This window comes from Saccopteryx leptura, chromosome 2 (genome assembly GCF_036850995.1).
Source record: "Saccopteryx leptura isolate mSacLep1 chromosome 2, mSacLep1_pri_phased_curated, whole genome shotgun sequence".
NCBI lineage: Eukaryota > Metazoa > Chordata > Mammalia > Chiroptera > Emballonuridae > Saccopteryx > Saccopteryx leptura.
The window spans coordinates 288,165,004-288,184,053 of NC_089504.1; the positions used below are offsets into that span (position 1 = coordinate 288,165,004).

A 19,050-nucleotide genomic window follows, 5' to 3' on the forward strand; every position below is an offset into this window, starting at 1 on the left:
ACAGCATGGTCTTTTTATTCTCTCTCATTCCATAATCCTCAAATTTGAAACTCAAAAATACCCGAGTCCTGTGATTACTGAGTCCTTCAGCCTTTTTTCAGAAGTGTACACATTTAAGCTTTTGCTTTTCAAAGGATAGTGAAAGATAGAATTTTTGTTTGTGGGTTTATTTTCTTTTTCTTTTGGTAGCTGATATTTCTCTTTTCACTCATCTCTAGCTCATATGATTTCCTTAAGTAAAAATTAAGATGTCCATATGCGATCTGTGTCTGGACTTCCAAATTGCACCATATATGTTGTAGAGCCTGGATTTTTAGGTATTTTTATTTTTATTCTTATTTATTTTTATTTTTTTCGTGACAGAGACAGAAAGAGAGAGAGGGGGACAGATAGGGATAGACAGACCGGAAGGGAGAGAGATGAGAAGCAAATTCTTCTTTGCGGCTCCTTAGTATGTTCATTGGTTGCTTTCTCATATGTGCCTTGACCGGGAGACTACAGCAGAGCAAGTGACCCCTTGCTCAAGCCAGTGACCTTGGGTTCAAGCCAGTGTCCTTGGGCTTCAAGCCAAAGAACTGTGAGCTCAAGCCAGTAACCGTGGGGTCATGTCTATGATCACACGCTCAAGCCAATGACCCTGAGCTCAAGCTAGTGAGCCTGTCCTCAAGCTGGTGTTCCCAAACTCAAGCTGGATGAGCCCATGCTCAAACCGGCAACCTCGGGGTTTTGAACCTGGGCCCTCTGCATCCCAGTCTGATGCTCTATCCACTGTGCCACTTCCTGGTCAGGGTTAGGTATTTTTAGATAATTATTTTCTGAAAGCTAAATAGCTAAAATGAATGCATTAAAAACTACAGTGCTTTGCCTTGGCTGGATAGCTTGGTTGGTTAGAGCATTGTCCTGAAGCACAGAGGTTACTGGTTCTATCCCCAGTCAGGGCACATACAAGATTCAATATTCCTGTCTCTCTCTAAAAAATTATTTTAAAAAACTATAGCGCTTCTTTAGCCTTCATTTTGAGACCTAATTAACTTTCAGTTCAATCTTACTTTGACATGTTTTTACACATTGTTCTGGTTATGTCCTCTCTGCAAGAGTGAAGCATCTTGAAACACTGTGGGAAAATATAAAGATCCATATAATACAATATTGGGTAGGAAAAGAGACTTTATATAAGACAAAAAGAAACCAAATGTCTTTAGACCATTTGAAACAGTGAGTCTGACTCTAAAAAGCTAAAATCTTGCCTCACATTATGGATGAGCACAATTATGGTTTATTTTTGTGTACAGATATAACTGAAAGTATTTCTTTATATCTGAGCTCAGTTAAATCAGGATTTTGGAACCTCAAATTATATTACAATTTGATAGTGTGAACTCCAGGATTACTTTGACAACCTCTAATATTTTTGTTTCTTGATTTGTGTATAGGTTTCACAGTCCAGCCAGGAGACCGTTGGAGTCTAGAGGTAGGACAGGTGTATGTCATTACAATAGAAGTGTTTGATAAAAGCAGCACAAAGATCTATATTTCAGATGTGAGTCTCTCTTTTGTATCTTTCTAACACCTTGTATGGATAACCTTTTTTTTTTTTTTTTGTGAGAGAGACAGGAACAGACAGAGACAGACAGATAGGAAGGGAGAGAAGCATCAACTCATAGTTACTGCACCTTAATTGTTCGTTGATTGCTTCTCATATGTGCCTTGACCGGGGAGTAGGGGGGCTCCAGCTGAGCCAGTGATCCCATGCTCAAGGCAGCCACTCCACACTCAAGCTGGTGAGCTTGTTCTCAAGCCAGATGAGCATGCGCTCAAGCTGGCGACCTCAGGGTTTTGAGCCTACGTCCTTAGAGTCCCAGGCCAATGCTGTATGTACTGTGCCACTGCCTGGTCAGGCACAGATAACTCTTTGAGTGAGCCATTTTTGGGGGCAAAGGGGTTGGAAACCATTTTTCTTCTACTTCCAGATTTTACCTTCGGAAATGCAAGTTACTATATTATTATTATTATTATTATTATTAAATAGTTCTGTCCTTGAGAAATGCTAAGCCAGAAGTAAAAGTTAAAATTTAGTCAGAATTATAGAAAAGAACTGAAGAGAGCGCCAGTGATAACACTTTGAAGGAGATCCTCATTCTACAGCAGGGGTCGGGAACCTTTTTGGCTGAGAGAGCCATGAACGCCACATATTTTAAAATGTAATTCCATGAGAGCCATACAACAACCTGTGTACGTTAGGCATTATCCAATAAAAATTTGGTGTTGTCCTGGAGGACAGCTGTGATTGGTTCCAGCACCAGCAACCATGAACATGAATGGTAGGAAATGAATGGATTGTAATACATGAGAATGTTTTATATTTTTAACATTATTTTTTTATTAAAGATTTGTCTGCGAGCCAGATGCAGCCATCAAAAGAGCTACATCTGGCTCACGAGCCATAGGTTCCCGACCCCTGTTCTACAGCTTCATTCAGAGATGGGTGCCACAGTTTTGTGGTGGTGAGAGTATTGGTGTGAATATCAGGTGTGAAGTGTTCTACACGGTCTCCAGCATCTTCTTTATTTTTCTTTCTTTTTTCTTGAGCACTGTCAACTTATGGAATGGCACAAATCACACTAAAATCTACCCAAACTTTGACTCTTTCTGTTTACTGGCCACTAACAGATCTTTTAAAAACTAGTACCATTTTAAAATTGCATCTTTCCAACTTAGAATTTTCATTAGGGAAAGCAAAGATTTTGTTTTTATTTCTTTGTCCAGAATGCATAGCCACACTTTTTTTTTTCTTTAATGCTTTGGGATTAAGGTAGCTTTAGGGAATAAAACATTTCTTCGGGTTTGTGTTACTGTTGGGCTGATTTTCAGAATATTAAGATTATGTGCCAGTTCCTAAGGGAGTACTTTGAAGAGCAGCTAACTACTGTGAATGGATCTTACCACGTCGTGAAAGCCCTGAAAGATGGTGTCGTGGTGATAAATGCATCCCTGACTTCCATCATGTACCAGGTAGGAATGAAAAGGATAGTCTTTGCATTCTGCGAACACTGATGAACCTTGCTGACTTCCTGATTTGCGAGCAGATATATGGCACATCCCACCTTTATTTTTCACAAAAATAAAAACCTGATAAACAGTGTACTCAGTAGCTTATACCTCTATAAATTTTCTGTTCCACTCTTTGTTGTTGCACCTATCTGCATTTATGATCATTGTGTATTTATCCATTTGAAGTTCCTTAAAATAGTAATTATTTCATATGCACAGGTGCCATCAAGTCCACATAGAGTACTTTCTGTTCTAAAAATCCAGAGGAACAATCTGCCAATTTAATTAACCATACTGTCCATATTGAACTTTTACATTACTTCCAGTTTTTTGTTTTTGTTTTTTACTTCCAGTTTTTTATTACTGTAAATGTCATGACAGTATTTTTGTACAATTTTTTTCCTTTTGGTTAGTTTTCATATGAAATAATACCAGATATGAAGTTACTTGGTAAAGGGATAAGGACTCAATCAATTTTGATGCCTCTAAATTGTATAAGTATCTGATTATTAAACATCTGTCAAATTTGTTTTCTTGTCCCACACCTACTTTTTCTCTAGTTATCCTTTAATCCAGTTATTTAAGACAAAATCCCAAGAGTTACCCTTCTCTCTCACCTTCTACATTCAATACTTAATTGAATGCCATTAGTTATTTTTAAATGTCTCTCAAACACATTTCTTATATACCCACTGCAACCTTTTACCCGTACTTCCAGAGTGGCTTCTTAACTGGTATTTCGCCCAGGCCAGATAACTCTTTTGGTTAGAGTATCATCCCAAAATGTGAAGGTTGTGGGTTCAATTCCCGGTCAGGGCACATACAGGAACAGATTAGTGTTTCTGTCTGTCTGTTTCTTCCTTTCTATATCTAAAATTAATAAATAAATAAAATTTTTAAAGAACCTTTTGGAAAAAAAACCTGGCATTTCTCTAGTATTTAAGCTAGAATGATATTCCCAAAATAAAAAAAAATATATATATATATATATATATATTATATATATATATATATATATATATAATATATATATCATGTGTTTACTGTTTCAGTTCCCTTGTTGGCTTCCTATTGAATTTAAGGTAAATTTTAAACTTCTGAATATGGTTTTATAGGACCCTCTCGATGACAGAGATCACAAACTGGTGACCTGTAGACTATCTTGGTTTGTAGTCTTGTTTTTTATTTAAGCATATAAGTTTGGCTATGCCATTTATACTACACTTTTCAGTCTTCTGCATTTCCTACCATTCCCTGTTATTTTATATTTAGCTTGATAAACCTGTTTATGTTATCTACTTAATACCTATAGGCATTTGAGTTTGTGACTTTACCTGAGTAATTGGCTCCTGACAGCTTCTCCAGCCTCAAGTCTTATCACTTTTCCTCTCTTATGTTTCAGCCATACTGAACTTTCAGTTTCTAGAAAATGCCTTGTTCCTTTTTACCTCTAAGTTTTTGGTTTTTTAAATAAACATAGTTCCTTTTATCTGCAACACTTGCTCTCTATTCATTGCACAGTTCCAGCTTAAACATCAGTTCCTCAGGCATGTTTTCCCTTTTCCTGTTTTCAGAGCTTCCTGAACTTCCAAGATCATGATAGTCATCATTCGCTTCTCTCATCAGATTATAAACTTTGAGGACAATGATTATGCCTATTTTGCTAAAAACTGTTGCCCTATATCCAACAGAGTGACTGACATATAGTTGTTACAAATAAGTATTTGTTAAATGAATTAATGGTGTTTGGATTAGTTATAGTCAGGTATGGATCTATATTCTATTATTAAAATATCTCAGCCTTGGCCCTGGCCAGATAGCTCAGTTGGTTAGAGCATTGCCTGAAGCATAGAGGTTGCTGGTTTGATACCCGGTCAGGGCACATACAGGAGCAGATCAATGTTCCTCTCTCTCCCTCTTCCCCTTTCTCCCTCCCTCTCTCTCTCCCTCTCTTTCTCTCTTTCTCTCTCTCCCCCTTTCTCTTTCCCTCTTTCCCTCTCTCCCTCTCTCTCTCTCTGTCCCCCTTCCTCCCTTCTTCTCTCACTAAAATCAATAAATAAAAATTAAAAAAAAAAATCTCAGCCCTGGCCAGGCAGTTCAGTTGGTTAAAGTGTTGTCGGAATATGCCAAAATTGTGGGTTCAATCCCTAGTCAGGGCACGTAGAAGAATTAGCATACAAGCCCTGGCCGGTTGGCTCAGTGGTAGAGAGTCAGCCTGGCGTGCAGGAGTCCCGGGTTCGATTCCCAGCCAGGGCATACAGGAGAAGCGCCCATCTGCTTCTCCACCCCTCCCCCTCTCCTTCCCCTCTGTCTCTCTCTTCCCCTCCCGCAGCCAAGGCTCTATTGGAGCAAAGTTGGCCTGGGCGCTGAGGATGGCTCCATGGCCTCTGACTCAGGTGCTAGAATGGCCCTGGTTGCAGCAAAGGAACTCCCCAGATGGGCAGAGCATCGCCCCCTGGTGGGCATGTTGGGTGGATCCCGGTTGGGTGCATGAGGGAGTCTGTCTGACTGCCTCCCTGTTTCCAACTTCAGAAAAATACAAAAAAAAAAAAAAAAGAATTAGCATACATAAATAAGTGGAACAGCAAATTGATATTTCTCTCTCACTGTCTCTCTCTCCCTCTCTCCCTTCCTCTCTCTCGCTAAAACAGTAAATTTCAAAATAAAATGTCTAGTTTTTTCAAAACTATTTATTGCATAGTGATTTTTTTATCCATTGTTATATTTCTAGTAGTTTGACCCCATTCTGGAATCACTCTTTTTTTTTTTTGTATTTTTCTGAAGCTGGAAATGGGGAGGCAGTCAGACAGACTCCCGCATGCGCCCGACCAGTATCCACCCAGCACACCCACCAGGGGGCGATGCTTTGCCCATCCGAGGCGTCGCTCTGTCGCGACCAGAGCCACTTTAGTGCCTGGGGCAGAGGCCAAGGAGCCATCCCCAGTGCCCGGGCCATCTTTTGCTCCAATGGAGCCTCGGCTGCGGCAGGGGAAGAGAGAGACAGAGAGGAAGGAGAGGGGGAGGGGTGGAGAAGCAGATGGGCGCCTCTCCTGTGTGCCCTGGCCGGGAATCAAACCCCAGACTTCCGCACGCCAGGCCGACGCTCTACCACTGAGCCAACCGGCCAGGGCTGGAATCACTTTTTAACCCCATAGTTCATGCTTTTTGACAAGTGTTATGTTTTTTGGGTTTTTTGTTTTATTTATAAATAAATTTTTATTAATTTTAATGGATGACATCAATAAATCAGGGTACATATATTCAAAGAAAACATGTCCAGGTTATCTTGTCCTTCAGTTATGTTGCATACGTATCACCCAAAGTCAGATTGTCCTCCGTCACCTTCTATCTAGTTTTTTTTGTGCCCCTCCCTCTCCCCCTTTCCCTCTTCCTCCTCCCCTCCCCTGCCCGGTAACCAAGTGTTATGTTTTAACCTGAGCTCAGCCTTACCCTTTTAAAACCTTTTTATTTTTTTACATCTTTTCTTAGCCCTATGTTTATCAAGTTCAGATCTTGTCTGGAGATTTGAGCTGATATCTACCATATTCTTAACTCAGTTAGATTAGAGACAAGTCTTGACTTTCCCTAGTTTCCTTGGTATATAGTCAAGAATATTGGATAATAATTCACCTTTTTCTGTATTTGGGTATAATATATGGGTTATGATAAAATCTGAAATTTGGAAGAAATCTTTATTGAATGTTTGAGTGCACAACTGTTTTGGAGGAAGAATTATCATTAATAATTTTTGAAATTTTTTTTTATTTTGATTTTTCCATTAGTTTGAGAGAAAGAGAAAGGAAAGGAGAGTCCTAGGAAAGGGGAGAGAGAGGGAAGCATCAACTTGTTCTACTTAGTTGTGCATTCACTGGTTGCTTCTCATATGTGCTCTGACTAGGGATGGAACTGCACAAGGATGATGCTCTATCCACTGAGCAACCTGGCCAGGGCTAAAACATTTTGTTTTGAAGTTATTATAGATTTACAGTATACATAGGACAAAGAACATGTACAAATGGCCAATAAACACGTAAAAGGATGTTCAACATGACTAGGAAAATTCAAATAAATCAAAACCACAGTGAGCCTGACCTGTGGTAGTACAGTGGATAAAGTATCAACCTGGAATGCTGAGCCAGTTTGAAATGCCAGGCTTGCCTGGTCAAGGCACATAGGAGGAGCAACTACAAGTTGATGCTTCCCACTCCTCCCTACTTCTCTCTTTCTCTCTCTCCTCTCTCTAAAAATTAATAAAATCTTAAAAAAAAGATGATATCAGAGTAATGGCAGAATGAGAGATATCCTTGATCTCTCCCCTTGAAGTTTCAACAAATTGAGTAGTTATAACTCAGCAAGGGAACCCCAGCTGGGCTTGAAGTCTTGCCTAAAAGACCTGTGTGTTGAATGTACTAAAGGTGGGAAGGGTAAAATATGGGAGCGGGGGAGATAAGAAGTACTCATGATAGGGCTCTGGAGAGTGGAGAGGCCCTTACTGTCTGGGCTTTCATCTGCTGGAGCTCTGGAGAGGAGAGAAACCTGGAGTGTCTGCATCTTCTTCTGCCAGGAGGAGCAGAGAGACTGGGGGCATTTGGAGAGATGCTAAACCAAAGTGGCAGTGGAAGGTGGGCTCACCATCAGTGTTCCCACAGTTTTCTGGCAGCCCACACTTAGAACAAAGACACAGAAAATTAGAAGTGCAGCCCCCCAGTCTCCCTGATCCTGCCTCCCTCCCCTCGTAGTATGGAGAGTGGCAGAGACATACTCCACAGTTATTTCTTTTTTTTGTTTGTTTTGTTTTGTATTTTTCTGAAGGTGGAAACGGGGAGGCAGTCAGACAGACTCCCGCATGTGCCCGACCGGGATCCACCCGGCACACTCACCAGGGGGCGATGCTCTGCCCATCTGGGGCATTGCTCTGTTGCAACCAGGGCCATTCTAGCACCTGAGGCAGAGGCCACGGAGCCATCCTCAGCGCCCGGGCCAACTTTGCTCCAATAGAGCCTCGGCTGCGGGAGGGGAAGAGAGAGACAGAGAGGAAGGAGAGGGGGAGGGTGGAGAAGCAGATGGGCGCTTCTCTTGTGTGCCCTGGCCAGGAATCAAACCCGGGACTCCTGCACGCCAGGCCGATGCTCTACCACTGAGCCAACTGGCCAGGGCCTCCACAGTTATTTCTACAAGGCCTCTCTCTGGAAGAACAGAGGTACTCTGGGTCTGGTCCCATCATCTGTTGAGACACAGGGAGGAGCACCCAGAGGCTTGAGGTCACCATTGCTAATGCCATAAACCACACAGCAGACCCCACCCCACCCATCAGTGTAACCACCTGCAACCCTGCCTCCATCATCCTACAGCAGCTTCTCAGTAGAGGTCAGCCTGGGATTTTACAGAGCTAAAACTTGTAATCCAGTGCCACCTACTGGAAAAAAATAGAAAAACATTTTGGAAGTGCTTCTTTTCTGTTTTCTTGAGTTCTGGGGTGATTTTTCTCTAATTTTTTGTTTTTCTTTTGGTTTTTGTTTTGTTTGTTTTATTAATTTTTGGTTTTTCTTCTTTGTTTTTTTTGTGGGGTTTCTCTTATTTATTATTTTTCAATTTATTTTCTATTGTATTTTGTTTGGTTTCTTTACAATACCACTCTCAAATGCCTTCAAGGGAGAGAAAAAGTGACTATCATGGGTACTCAAGAAAAAGATGCAGTTCAGAAAGAAAATGAAAATGCTCCAGAAAACAGAATCACATGTGAACCTTGGAGTTAAACAATAGAGAATTCAAAATTGAAGTTCTGAAAATACTTAACAAGATGTGAGAAAACACTGATGGGCAACTTAATGAGCTCAGAAAACAAAACAAATACCTCACCAAAAATATCAAAACTCTAAAAACAGAGATGAGCTCAATACAAGAATTATAAAATGAGCTAGCAAGTTTAGCTAATAGAATGGGCCAGATAGAGGAGAGAATCAGTGACAATGAAGACAGGCAACTAGAAATGATACAGAGGGAAGAAGAGAGACACTCAAGAATTTTTAAAAATGAGAGAACTCTATGAGAACTGTATGACTCTACCAGAAAGTGCAATATAAGAATAATGGATATTTCAGAAGAAGAGAGGGAGAAGGGTATGGAGAGCATATTCAAACAAATAATTAATGAGAACTTCCCAAGCCTATGGAAAGAGTTAGGTCCTCGAATCCAAGAAGCAAGTACAATGCCTAGTAACCTCAACCCAAACAGGCCTTCTCCAAGGCACATTATAATAAAACTGTCAAAAATTAATTAGAAAGAACGCTCAAGACAGCTAGGGAAAAGAAGAACATAACATATAAAGGAAGACCCATCAGGTTATCATCAGCCACCTCAGCAGAAACTCTACAAGCCAGAAGAGAATGGACCCAAACATTCAAAGTACTGAAAGAGAGGAACTCCTAGCCAAGAATACTATATCCATCAAAGCTATACTTCAAATATGAAGAAAGAATAAAAACTTTTTCAGACATACAGAAGCTAAGGGGATATGTCACCAGAAAACGCCCACTACAAGAACTACTGAAGGAGGTTATTCTACTGGATACAAAGAACAAAAGAATACAATACTACAAGTAAAAGCTCCAACAAGGTTACAATATAAACAAAGATAATCTGTGAGAACAATAACAAAAAGAGAGGATAAAGCTCTAAAGTAGCAAAGGAGGATGGAGGACAGAAGTACTCATAAGACAAAGACTCTTGTATCTGTGAAACTTTTTTTCTCACTAATCTAATGGTAACCACCCCCACAAAAAAACAACAACACAAAAACCCTGAAATACATAGCTTACAAAAAGAGGAAATTGAGGAAAGAAGCATGGAATACCACCAAACAAAAACAACTGACAGAAACACAAAGGAAAAGAACAAAAGGAGGCACAGTGCTACCAGAAAATAAAACATAAAATGGCTATAGGAAATCCTCAAGCGTCAATAATTACCCTAAATGTAAATGGACTGAACTCACCAATAGGCACAGAGTAATAAATTGGATCAGAAAGCAAAGCCAATCATATGCTGCCTTCAGAAGATACTTCTAAGCTACAGGGGAAAAGAAGATTCTAAATGAAAGATTGAAAAATGATTCTCCAAGCAAATAATACCCAAAGTAAAGCAGGTGTCTGACAATACTGACTTATATCTGACAAAACTGACTTCAAGCCTGACCAGGCAGTGGCACTGTGGATAGAGCATTGGCCTGAGTTGCGTAGGACCTACAGTCAAAACCCCGAGATTGCCGGCTTGAGTATGGGATCATAGATATAACCCCATTGTTGCTGGCTTCAGCCCAAAGGTCTCTGACTTTAAGCCCAAGGTCACTGGCTTGGCTGAAGCCTCCTGGTAAAGGCATATATGAGAAAGCAATTAATGAATAACTAAGGTGCCACAACTATGAGTTGATGCTTCTCATCTCCCTTCCTGCCTGCCTGTATCTGTCTCTCCCTCTTGCTAAAAACTGACTTCAAGACAACAAAGGTAACAAGAGACAAAGATAAGCCCTGGCTGGTGGCTCAGTGGATAGAGCATCAGCCTGGTGTATGGACATCCCCAGTTCGATTCCTGGTCAGGGCACAAAGAAGAAGCGGCCATCTGCTTCTTTCCCAGCTTTCCTCTTCTTTCCCTCTTTCCCTTCCCCAGCCAGTAAGTGGCTTGATTGATTCACATGTGTCCCCAGGCTGAAGTGCTAAAAATAACCCAGTACTTGAGCATTGACTGCAGATGTGGCTGCCAGGTAAATCCTGGTCAGAACGCATGTGGGAGTGTGCCTCACTATTTCTACTCCTCTCGCTTAAAAAGAAGTGAGGCAAAGATGGACATTTCATAATGATAAAGGGGTAACTACATCAAGAAGACAACACCTTTTAGTATATATGCACTAAATCAAGAGCACCAAAATAGGCCCTGGCCGGTTGGCTCAGTGGTAGAGCGTCGGCCTGGCGTGCGGAAGTCCCAGGTTCAATTCCTGGCCAGGGCATACAGGAGAAGCACCCGTCTGCTTCTCCACCCCTCCCCCTCTCCTTCCTCTCTGTCTGTCTCTCTCTTCCCCTCCTGCAGCCAAGGCTCCATTGGAACAAAGATGGTCCAGGCGCTGGGGATGGCTCCAGGGCCTCTGCCTCAGGCGCTAGAATGGCTCTGGTTGCAACAGAGCAACACCCCAGATGGGCAGAGCATCGCCCCCTGGTGGGCGTGCCAGGTGGATCCCGGTCGGGTGCATGCGGGAGTCTGTCTGACTGCCTCCCCGTTTCCAGCTTCAGAAAAATACGAAAAAAAAAAAGAGCAACAAAACATATAAGACATCCAGTGGTGGGATTCAAATAATTTAACAATTGGTTCTCTGCCCTAGTGACCATTTTAAGTATAAAAAAATGATATACCAAAAGGTAGTTTATTATTTCATGCATTTAATACTTAAATAAGAATAAAAGAGGTACACAAAATAGATTATAAGAAAGAATTTTAAAATATTAATGAAAAAACATTAATGTAACATACATTTTCTTCATTTTACCAATACTAAACGAAAATTTCTAGGCTGAATTCATAAATGGCATAGGATATGCAGATTAAATACGATCGATTAATGTGTATGACAAACCTGTTTGTTACGGGAAACTTGTAAGCATTCTTCCACAGCTTCTGAGATGGGTGGTAAGATAAGCTTGAAATCTATATTTCTATTGATTCATTGTGCCCTAGCTTCCTATTGGTTTCTCCATTTGGGGAACACCAGTGATCTCATATCTTGGGGGAATTTGGGGCATAACACAAAGCTGAAACAAATGATAGCTTGTCACCCCTTAGTTATTTGGCACTTTTTCTCTCTATATGTTTATTTACTGAAGTAACTAACGCAAGAAAATTAAATATATTTCATCAAAGGTATAGTGAGTTTTATGAAATGAATAAATAAATATTATAAGCATAGTTCCATCAAATTTTTTTCACCTATGCACAGAATGAACATTACTGTGGGTGCTTTAGAATATGCTGTTGCGCAGATGAATGCTAAAAAAGAGTAAGAAATGTAAATTTGTGATTTCCACATTGGGTTGCTGCCCAGGTGCCAACCTTAGAAAGAACCTTCATTACAAGTGCCATTTTTTTTAGATTTTTTAAATTATTTATTGGTTTTCAGGGAGAGAGTGAGTAAAGAGAAGCGGGAAGCATCAACTCGTAGTAGTTGCTTCCCATATGTGCCTTCACTGGGCAAGCCCAGGGTTTCAAATCAGCGACCAGGTTAATGCTCCATCCACTGTGCCACCACAGGTCAAGCTACAAGTGCCGTTTTAACAACCAGTTCACAGAAAGCAACAAAAAATTAGGTATCGATTCTGCTGAACCAGTGAGAACCAGCTGAATCCTATCACTGAAGTAATTTACTAAAAGAACAAAAATGAGAGAGAAACAAAACACAGTCATATTTGGAGATCTCAACTCGCCATTGACAGCTTTAGATAGATCAAACAGAAAATCAAAGTCAGCAAAGAAATATCGGCCTCAAATGACACATTAGACCAAATGGACATAATAGACATTTACAGGACATGTCATCCCAGAACATCAGATTATACTTTCTTTTTTCACTGTACATGGAACATTCTCAAGGACAGACCATATGTTGGGCTACAAAACTAACCTCAGCCTGACCAGGCAGTGGCGCAGTGGATAGAGCGTCGGACTGGGATGCAGAGGACCCAGGTTCGAGATCCCGAGGTCTCCAGCTTGAGCGCAGTCTCATCTGGCTTGAGCAAAAAGCTCACCAGCTTGGACCCAAGCCTCGAGCAAGGGGTTACTCAGTCTGCTGAAGGCCCGTGGTCAAGGCACATATGAGAAAGCAATCAATGAACAACTAAGGTGTCGCAACAAAAAACTGATGATTGATGCTTCTCATCTCTCTCCATTCCTGTCTGTTTGTCCCTATCTATCCCCATCTCTGACTCTCTCTCTGTCCCTGAAAAAACAAACAAACAAAGAAACAACTCAACAAATTCAAGATTGAGATTATACCAAGCAAATTCTCTGACCATAAGGCTGTAAAATTAGAATTCAACTGCAGCCTGGCCTGTGGTGGTACAGTGGATAAAGCATTGACCTGGAAGGCTGAGTTCGCTGGTTCAAAACCCTGGGCTTGCCTGGTCAAGGCACACATAGGAGTTGATGCTTCCTGCTTTTTCCCCTTCTCTCTCTCTCTCTCTCTCTCTCTCTCTCTCTCTCTCTCCTCTCTAAAATGAATAAATAAAATCTTAGAAAAAAAAAAGAATTCAATTGCAAAAAGGAGGTAATTCCCCACAAAAATGTTGAAATAAACAACATACTTCTAAAAAATGGGCCAAAGAAAATATAAAAGCAGAGATGAAAAGATATATACAGATAAATGAGAATGACAACACAACATATCAAAACTTCTGGAATGCAGCAAAAGCAGTAATAAGAGGGAAGTTTATATCATTACAGGCTTATATCAAGAAACAGGAGAGATCCCAAGTAAATAACCTAACATCACATCTTAAAAAACTAGAAAAGGAAGAACAAAGGCAACCAAGGTCAGCAGAAGAAAGGAAATAGTAAAAATTAGAGCAGAAATAAATGAAACAGAGAAAAAAAACTAGAAAAATTAATAAAAGAAAGAGCTGGTTCTTTGAAAAGATCAATAAAATTGACAACCCCCTGGCTAGACTCAGTAAGGAAAAAAGAGAAATGACTCATATAAACAAAAGTCTGAAGTGAAAGAGAAGAAATTACCACAGATAGCATAGATATACAAAGGATCATACTAGAATACTATGAAAGCCTGACCAGGTGGTGGTGCAGTGGATAGAGCATCGGACTGGGATGTGGAGGACCCAGGTTCGAAACCCCATGCTGGCTTGAGCATGAGCTCACCAGCTTGAGCACGAAGTTGCAGGCTTGAGCATGGAATCATAGACATGACCCCATGATCGCTGTTTTAAGCCCAAAGGTCACTGGCTTGAAGCCCAAGGTTTATGGCTTGAGAAGGAGGTCACTCACTCTGCTGTAGACCCCAGGTCAAGGCACATATGAGAAAGCAATTGATAAACAAGAAATCAATGGACAACTAAGATGCTGCAATGAAGAATTGATGCTTCTCATCTCTCTCCCTTCCTGTCTGTCCCTATCTGTCCTTCTCCCTTACTCTCTGTCTCTGTGAAAAGAAAAATACTATGAAAGATTATATGCCGCCAAAATCAACAATCTAAAAGAAATGGATAGGTTCCTAGAACTATACAATCTTCCTAGACTGAGTCACAAAGAAGTGGAAAACCTAAACAGACCTATGAGCAGGGAGGAAATAGAAACAACTATCAAATACCTCCCCAAAAATAAAAGTCCAGGACCAGATGGCTACACTAGTGAATTCTACCAAATATTCCAAGAAGATTTGGAACTTATCCTTCTCAAAATCTTCCAAAAAAAAGTCTAGCCCTGGCCGGTTGGCTCAGTGGTAGAGCATCGGCCTGGCGTGCAGGAGACCCAGGTTCAATTCCCAGCCAGGGCACACAGGAGAAGTGCCCAGCTGCTTCTCCACCCCTTCCCTTCTCCTTACTCTCTGTCTCTCTCTTCCCCTCCTGCAGCCAAGGCTCCATTGGAGCTAAGTTGGCCCGAGTGCTGAGGATGGCTCCATGGCCTCTGCCTCAGGCGCTAGAATGGCTCTCTGGTCGCAACACAGCAACACCCCAGATGGGCAGAGCATCGCCCCCTGGTGGGCATGCCAGGTGGATCCCAGTAGGGCGCATGTGGGAGTCTGTCTGACTGCCTCCCCGTTTCCAACTTCAGAAAAAAAAAATCTTTCAAAAAATATGAGAAGGACCAATACTCCCTAACATATTTTATAAGGCCAACTGATACCAAAGGCCCTGACACCAAAACCTGACATGGACAATACACCCAAAAAAGAAAACTACAGATTGCTATCTCTAATGAATACAGATGCAAAAAAATTCTAAAAAAAATACTAGCAAATCAAGTACAATACATTGCAAAAAATAACACATCATGATCAAGTAGGATTCTCTTCAAAAGCACAAGAATGGTTTAACATATGCAAATCGATCAATGTAAACACCATATCAAGAAAACAAAGGACAATTATATGATCCTATCAAGAGATGCAGAAAAGGCATTTGGTAAGATACAACATCCATTTATGTTTAAAACACTCAATAGAATGGGTATAGAAAGAAAGTCCTCAACATAATAAAGGTCATATATGATAAACCATCAGTCAACATCATACTAAATGGTGAAAAACTGAAAGCTTTTCCTCTAAAATCAGGAACAAGACAAGGAAACTCACTCCATTGTTATTCACCAGAGTACTGGAAGTACTAGCCAGAGCAATCTGGCAAAAGAAAGAAAAGGCATCCATATCAGAATAGAAGAAATAAAGGCAGAACTTTTTGCTGATGACATAATCCTGTATATAGAAAACTCCAAAGACTCCACTGGAAATCTATGAGAAACAATAAACAAATACAGTAAAGTCTCAGGATACAAAATCAATTTAAAAACATCTACTGCTTTTCTATATGCCAACAACAAAACTTCAAAAAATGAGTTGAGGCCTGACCTGTGGTGGTGCAGTGGATAAAGCGTTGACCTGGAAATGCTGAGGTCGCTAGTTCGAAACCCTGGGCTTGCCTGGTCAAGGCACATATGGGAGTTGATGCTTCCAGCTCCTCCCCCTCTTCTCTCTCTCTGTTTCTCTCCTCTCTCTCTCTCTCTGTCTCTCCCTCTCCTCTCTAAAATGAATAAAAATAAAAATTAAAAATAAATGAGTTAAAAAAAAACAATTCCTTTTACAATTGCAACAACAACAAAATAAAATACGTAGGAATAAACAAATGATGTAAAAAATCTATATACCAAAAACTACAAAGCATTATTATTATTAAAAGAAATTGAAAAAGACAAAATGAAGTGGGAAAATATCCATGTTCATGAACTGGAAGAAGCAACATAGTTTATTTATTTATTTTTTTATTTATTCATTTTTTTAGAGAGGAGAGAGGGAGAGAGAGAGAGCAAGGAGAGAGAGACAGAGAGAGAGAAGGGGGGAGTAGCTGGAAGCATCAACTCCCATATGTGCCTTGACCAGGCAAGCCCAGGGTTTCGAACCGGCAACGTCAGCATTTCCAGGTCAACGCTTTATCCACTGTGCCACCACAGGTCAGGCAGAAGCAACATAGTTTAAATGATCATATTTAACTATGTAATATACAAATATAATACAATCTCCATTAAAATCCAATGTCATTTTCTAAAGAAATAAAACAAAAAGTCACCAGGTTTGTATGGAACCATAAAATACCCTAAAAAAGCCTAAAACCTGAAAACTTAAAAAGCCTAAAACGCCAAAGCAATCCTGAGAAAAAAGAATGGAGCCAAAGGTATAACACTACCTGACTTCAAATTATATTATAGAGCCATGATAATCAAAACAGCATGGTATTGGCAGAAAGACAGACAGACCAACGGAACAGAATCGTGAGCCCGGAAATAACACCACTCATATATGGATAAGTACATGTGACAAAGGAGCCAAAAACACAAAATGGAAAAAAGAAAGCCTCTTCAATAAATGATGTGGGAAAACTGGCAAGCCATATACCAAAGAATGAAACTTCATTGCAGTTTGTCCCCATGCACAAAAATTCAAAATGAATCAAAGGCCTAAATATAAGATCTGAAACAATAAATTACATAGAAGAAAACATAGGTACTAAACTTATGGACCTTGTCTATAGAGATCATTTTATGAATTTGACCCCAAAGGCAAGGGAAGTGAAGGCAATAATGATGAATGGAAATATATCAAACTAAAAAGCTTCTGCACAGTAAAAGAAACCGACAGCAAAACAAAAAAGACAACCAACCAAATGGGAGATACTATTCACAAACAGCTCTGATATATAAAGAACTCCCAAAGCTCAGCAACACACAAATGATCTAATGAAAAGAATGGCCTGACCATGTGGTGGCACAGTGGATAGAGCATAGACCTGGGATGCTAACGTCGCTGATTCAAAACCCTGGGCTTGCCTGGTCAAGGCAAATATGACAAGCAAGCAATGGACAACTAAAGTGAAACAATTATGAATTGATGCTTCTTGCTCCCCTGACCTCTCTCTCCTCTCTCTCTATGTAAAATCAATTATATATATATATATTATATATATATTATATATATAATATATATATATTATATTTTTTTTTCTTCTTTTTTAACGAGAGAGAGGGACAGACAGGCAGGAAGAGAGAGAGAAGCATCAATTCTTTGTTGTGGCACCTTAGTTGTTCATTGATTTCTTTCTCATATGTGCATTGACCAGAGGGCTATATCCAAGCCAGATGACTCCTTGCTTCAGCCAGTGACTTTGGGCTCAAGCCAGCAGTCATGGGGTTATGTCTGTGATCCCACACTCAAGCCAGCGATCCTGTGCTCAAGCTGGATGAGCCCACACTCAAGCCTGCGACGTAGGGGCTTTGAACATGAGTCCTCAGTGTCCCAGGCCAATGCTCTATCCATTGTGCCACCACCTGGTCAGGCAGGTCTAATTGCTTCTTTTTGGTGGAGAATTTAGGGTTTCCAATGTACAGTATCATGTCATCAACATCTACGTTTCCAATTTGGATGCCTTTTATTTCTTCTTGTCTAATCACTGTGGCTAGGACTTCTAGTACTATGTTGAATAAGAGTGGTAAAAAGGGACACCACTGTTTTGTTCCGGATCTTAAGGGAATTGCTTTTAGATTCTGCCCATTGAGTATGAGTTTGGCTGTCAGTTTGTCATAGATGGCTTTTATTATGTTGAGGTATGTTCCCTCTATTTCTACTTTGCTAAGAGTTTTTATCATAAATGGGTCCTGGATTTTATTAAATGCTTTTTCTGCATCTATTGATATGATCATGTAATTTTTATCCTTCATTTTGTTTATGTGATGAGTCATATTTATTGATTTGAAAATATTGTACCAGCTTTGCCTTCCCAGACTAAATTCCACTTGATCATTGTGTATGATCTTTTTAATATATTGCTGGATCCAACTTGCTAATATTGTGTTGAGAATTTTAGCATTTATGATCATTAGAGATATTGGCCTATAGTTTTCTTCCTTTGTACTGTCTTTACCTGGTTTTAGAATTAGAATAATGCATGCCTTGTAAAATGAGCTTGGAAGTTTTCTCTCCACTTGAATCTTTTGAAATAGTTTGAGAAGGACAGGTGTTAGTTCTTTAAATGTTTGGTAAAATTTGTTTGTGAAGCCATTGGGTCCAGGACTTTTGTTCACTAGAAGGTTTTGTTTTTTGTTTTGTTGTTTTATTTTGATAACTGTTTTAGTTTCATTTGTTGTAATCGGTCTGCTCAGGTTTTCTGATTCTTCCAGATTCAGTTTTGGAAGAGTGTATGTTTCTAGGAATTTATCCATTTTGCCCAGGTTGTCCAATTTTTGGCATATAGTTCTTCATTGTATTTTCTTATTACCTTTATATTTCTTTGATGTCAGTTGTTATTTCTCCTCTTTCATCTCTAATTTTATTTATTTGGGCCCTCTCTCCTTTTTTCTTGGTGAACCTGGTGAAAGTATCATCACTCTTGTTTACCTTTTCAAAGAACCAGCTCTTGATTTCATTGATTTTGTATTTCTTTTTTAACCTCCATGTCATTTTTTTCTCTCTGGCCTTTATTATTTCCTTCCTTTTACTTCTTCTGGGCTTTGTTTGTTGTTGTTTTTTTTTCTAGTTTCTTTAGGTGCAGGCTTAGATTGCTTATTTGAAATTTTTCTTCTGGAGGTATGCCTGTAATGCTATGAACTTCCCTCTCAGGACTGCTTTCACTGTGTCTCAGATTTTGAGTTGTTGTATGTTCGTTTTTATTTGTTTCAAGGAATATTTTTCTTTCTTGATCTTATTGTTAACCCATTTGTTATTTAATTTAATAATATGCCATT

At 39.9% G+C, this 19,050-nt stretch overlaps 1 protein-coding gene across 2 annotated transcripts in view; it reads left to right on the forward strand.

The window, feature by feature from the left end:
* NUP210L (nucleoporin 210 like) overlaps positions 1-19,050 on the forward strand; it is a 146,830-nt gene that overhangs the window by 31,373 nt on the left and 96,407 nt on the right. For both annotated transcript variants that reach the window (XM_066362390.1, XM_066362391.1), the window contains exons 8-10: positions 249-317; positions 1,434-1,540; positions 2,872-3,012. In XM_066362390.1, coding sequence (XP_066218487.1) covers positions 249-317; positions 1,434-1,540; positions 2,872-3,012 — 317 coding nt within the window. The remainder of the gene's footprint in view (positions 1-248; positions 318-1,433; positions 1,541-2,871; positions 3,013-19,050) is intronic.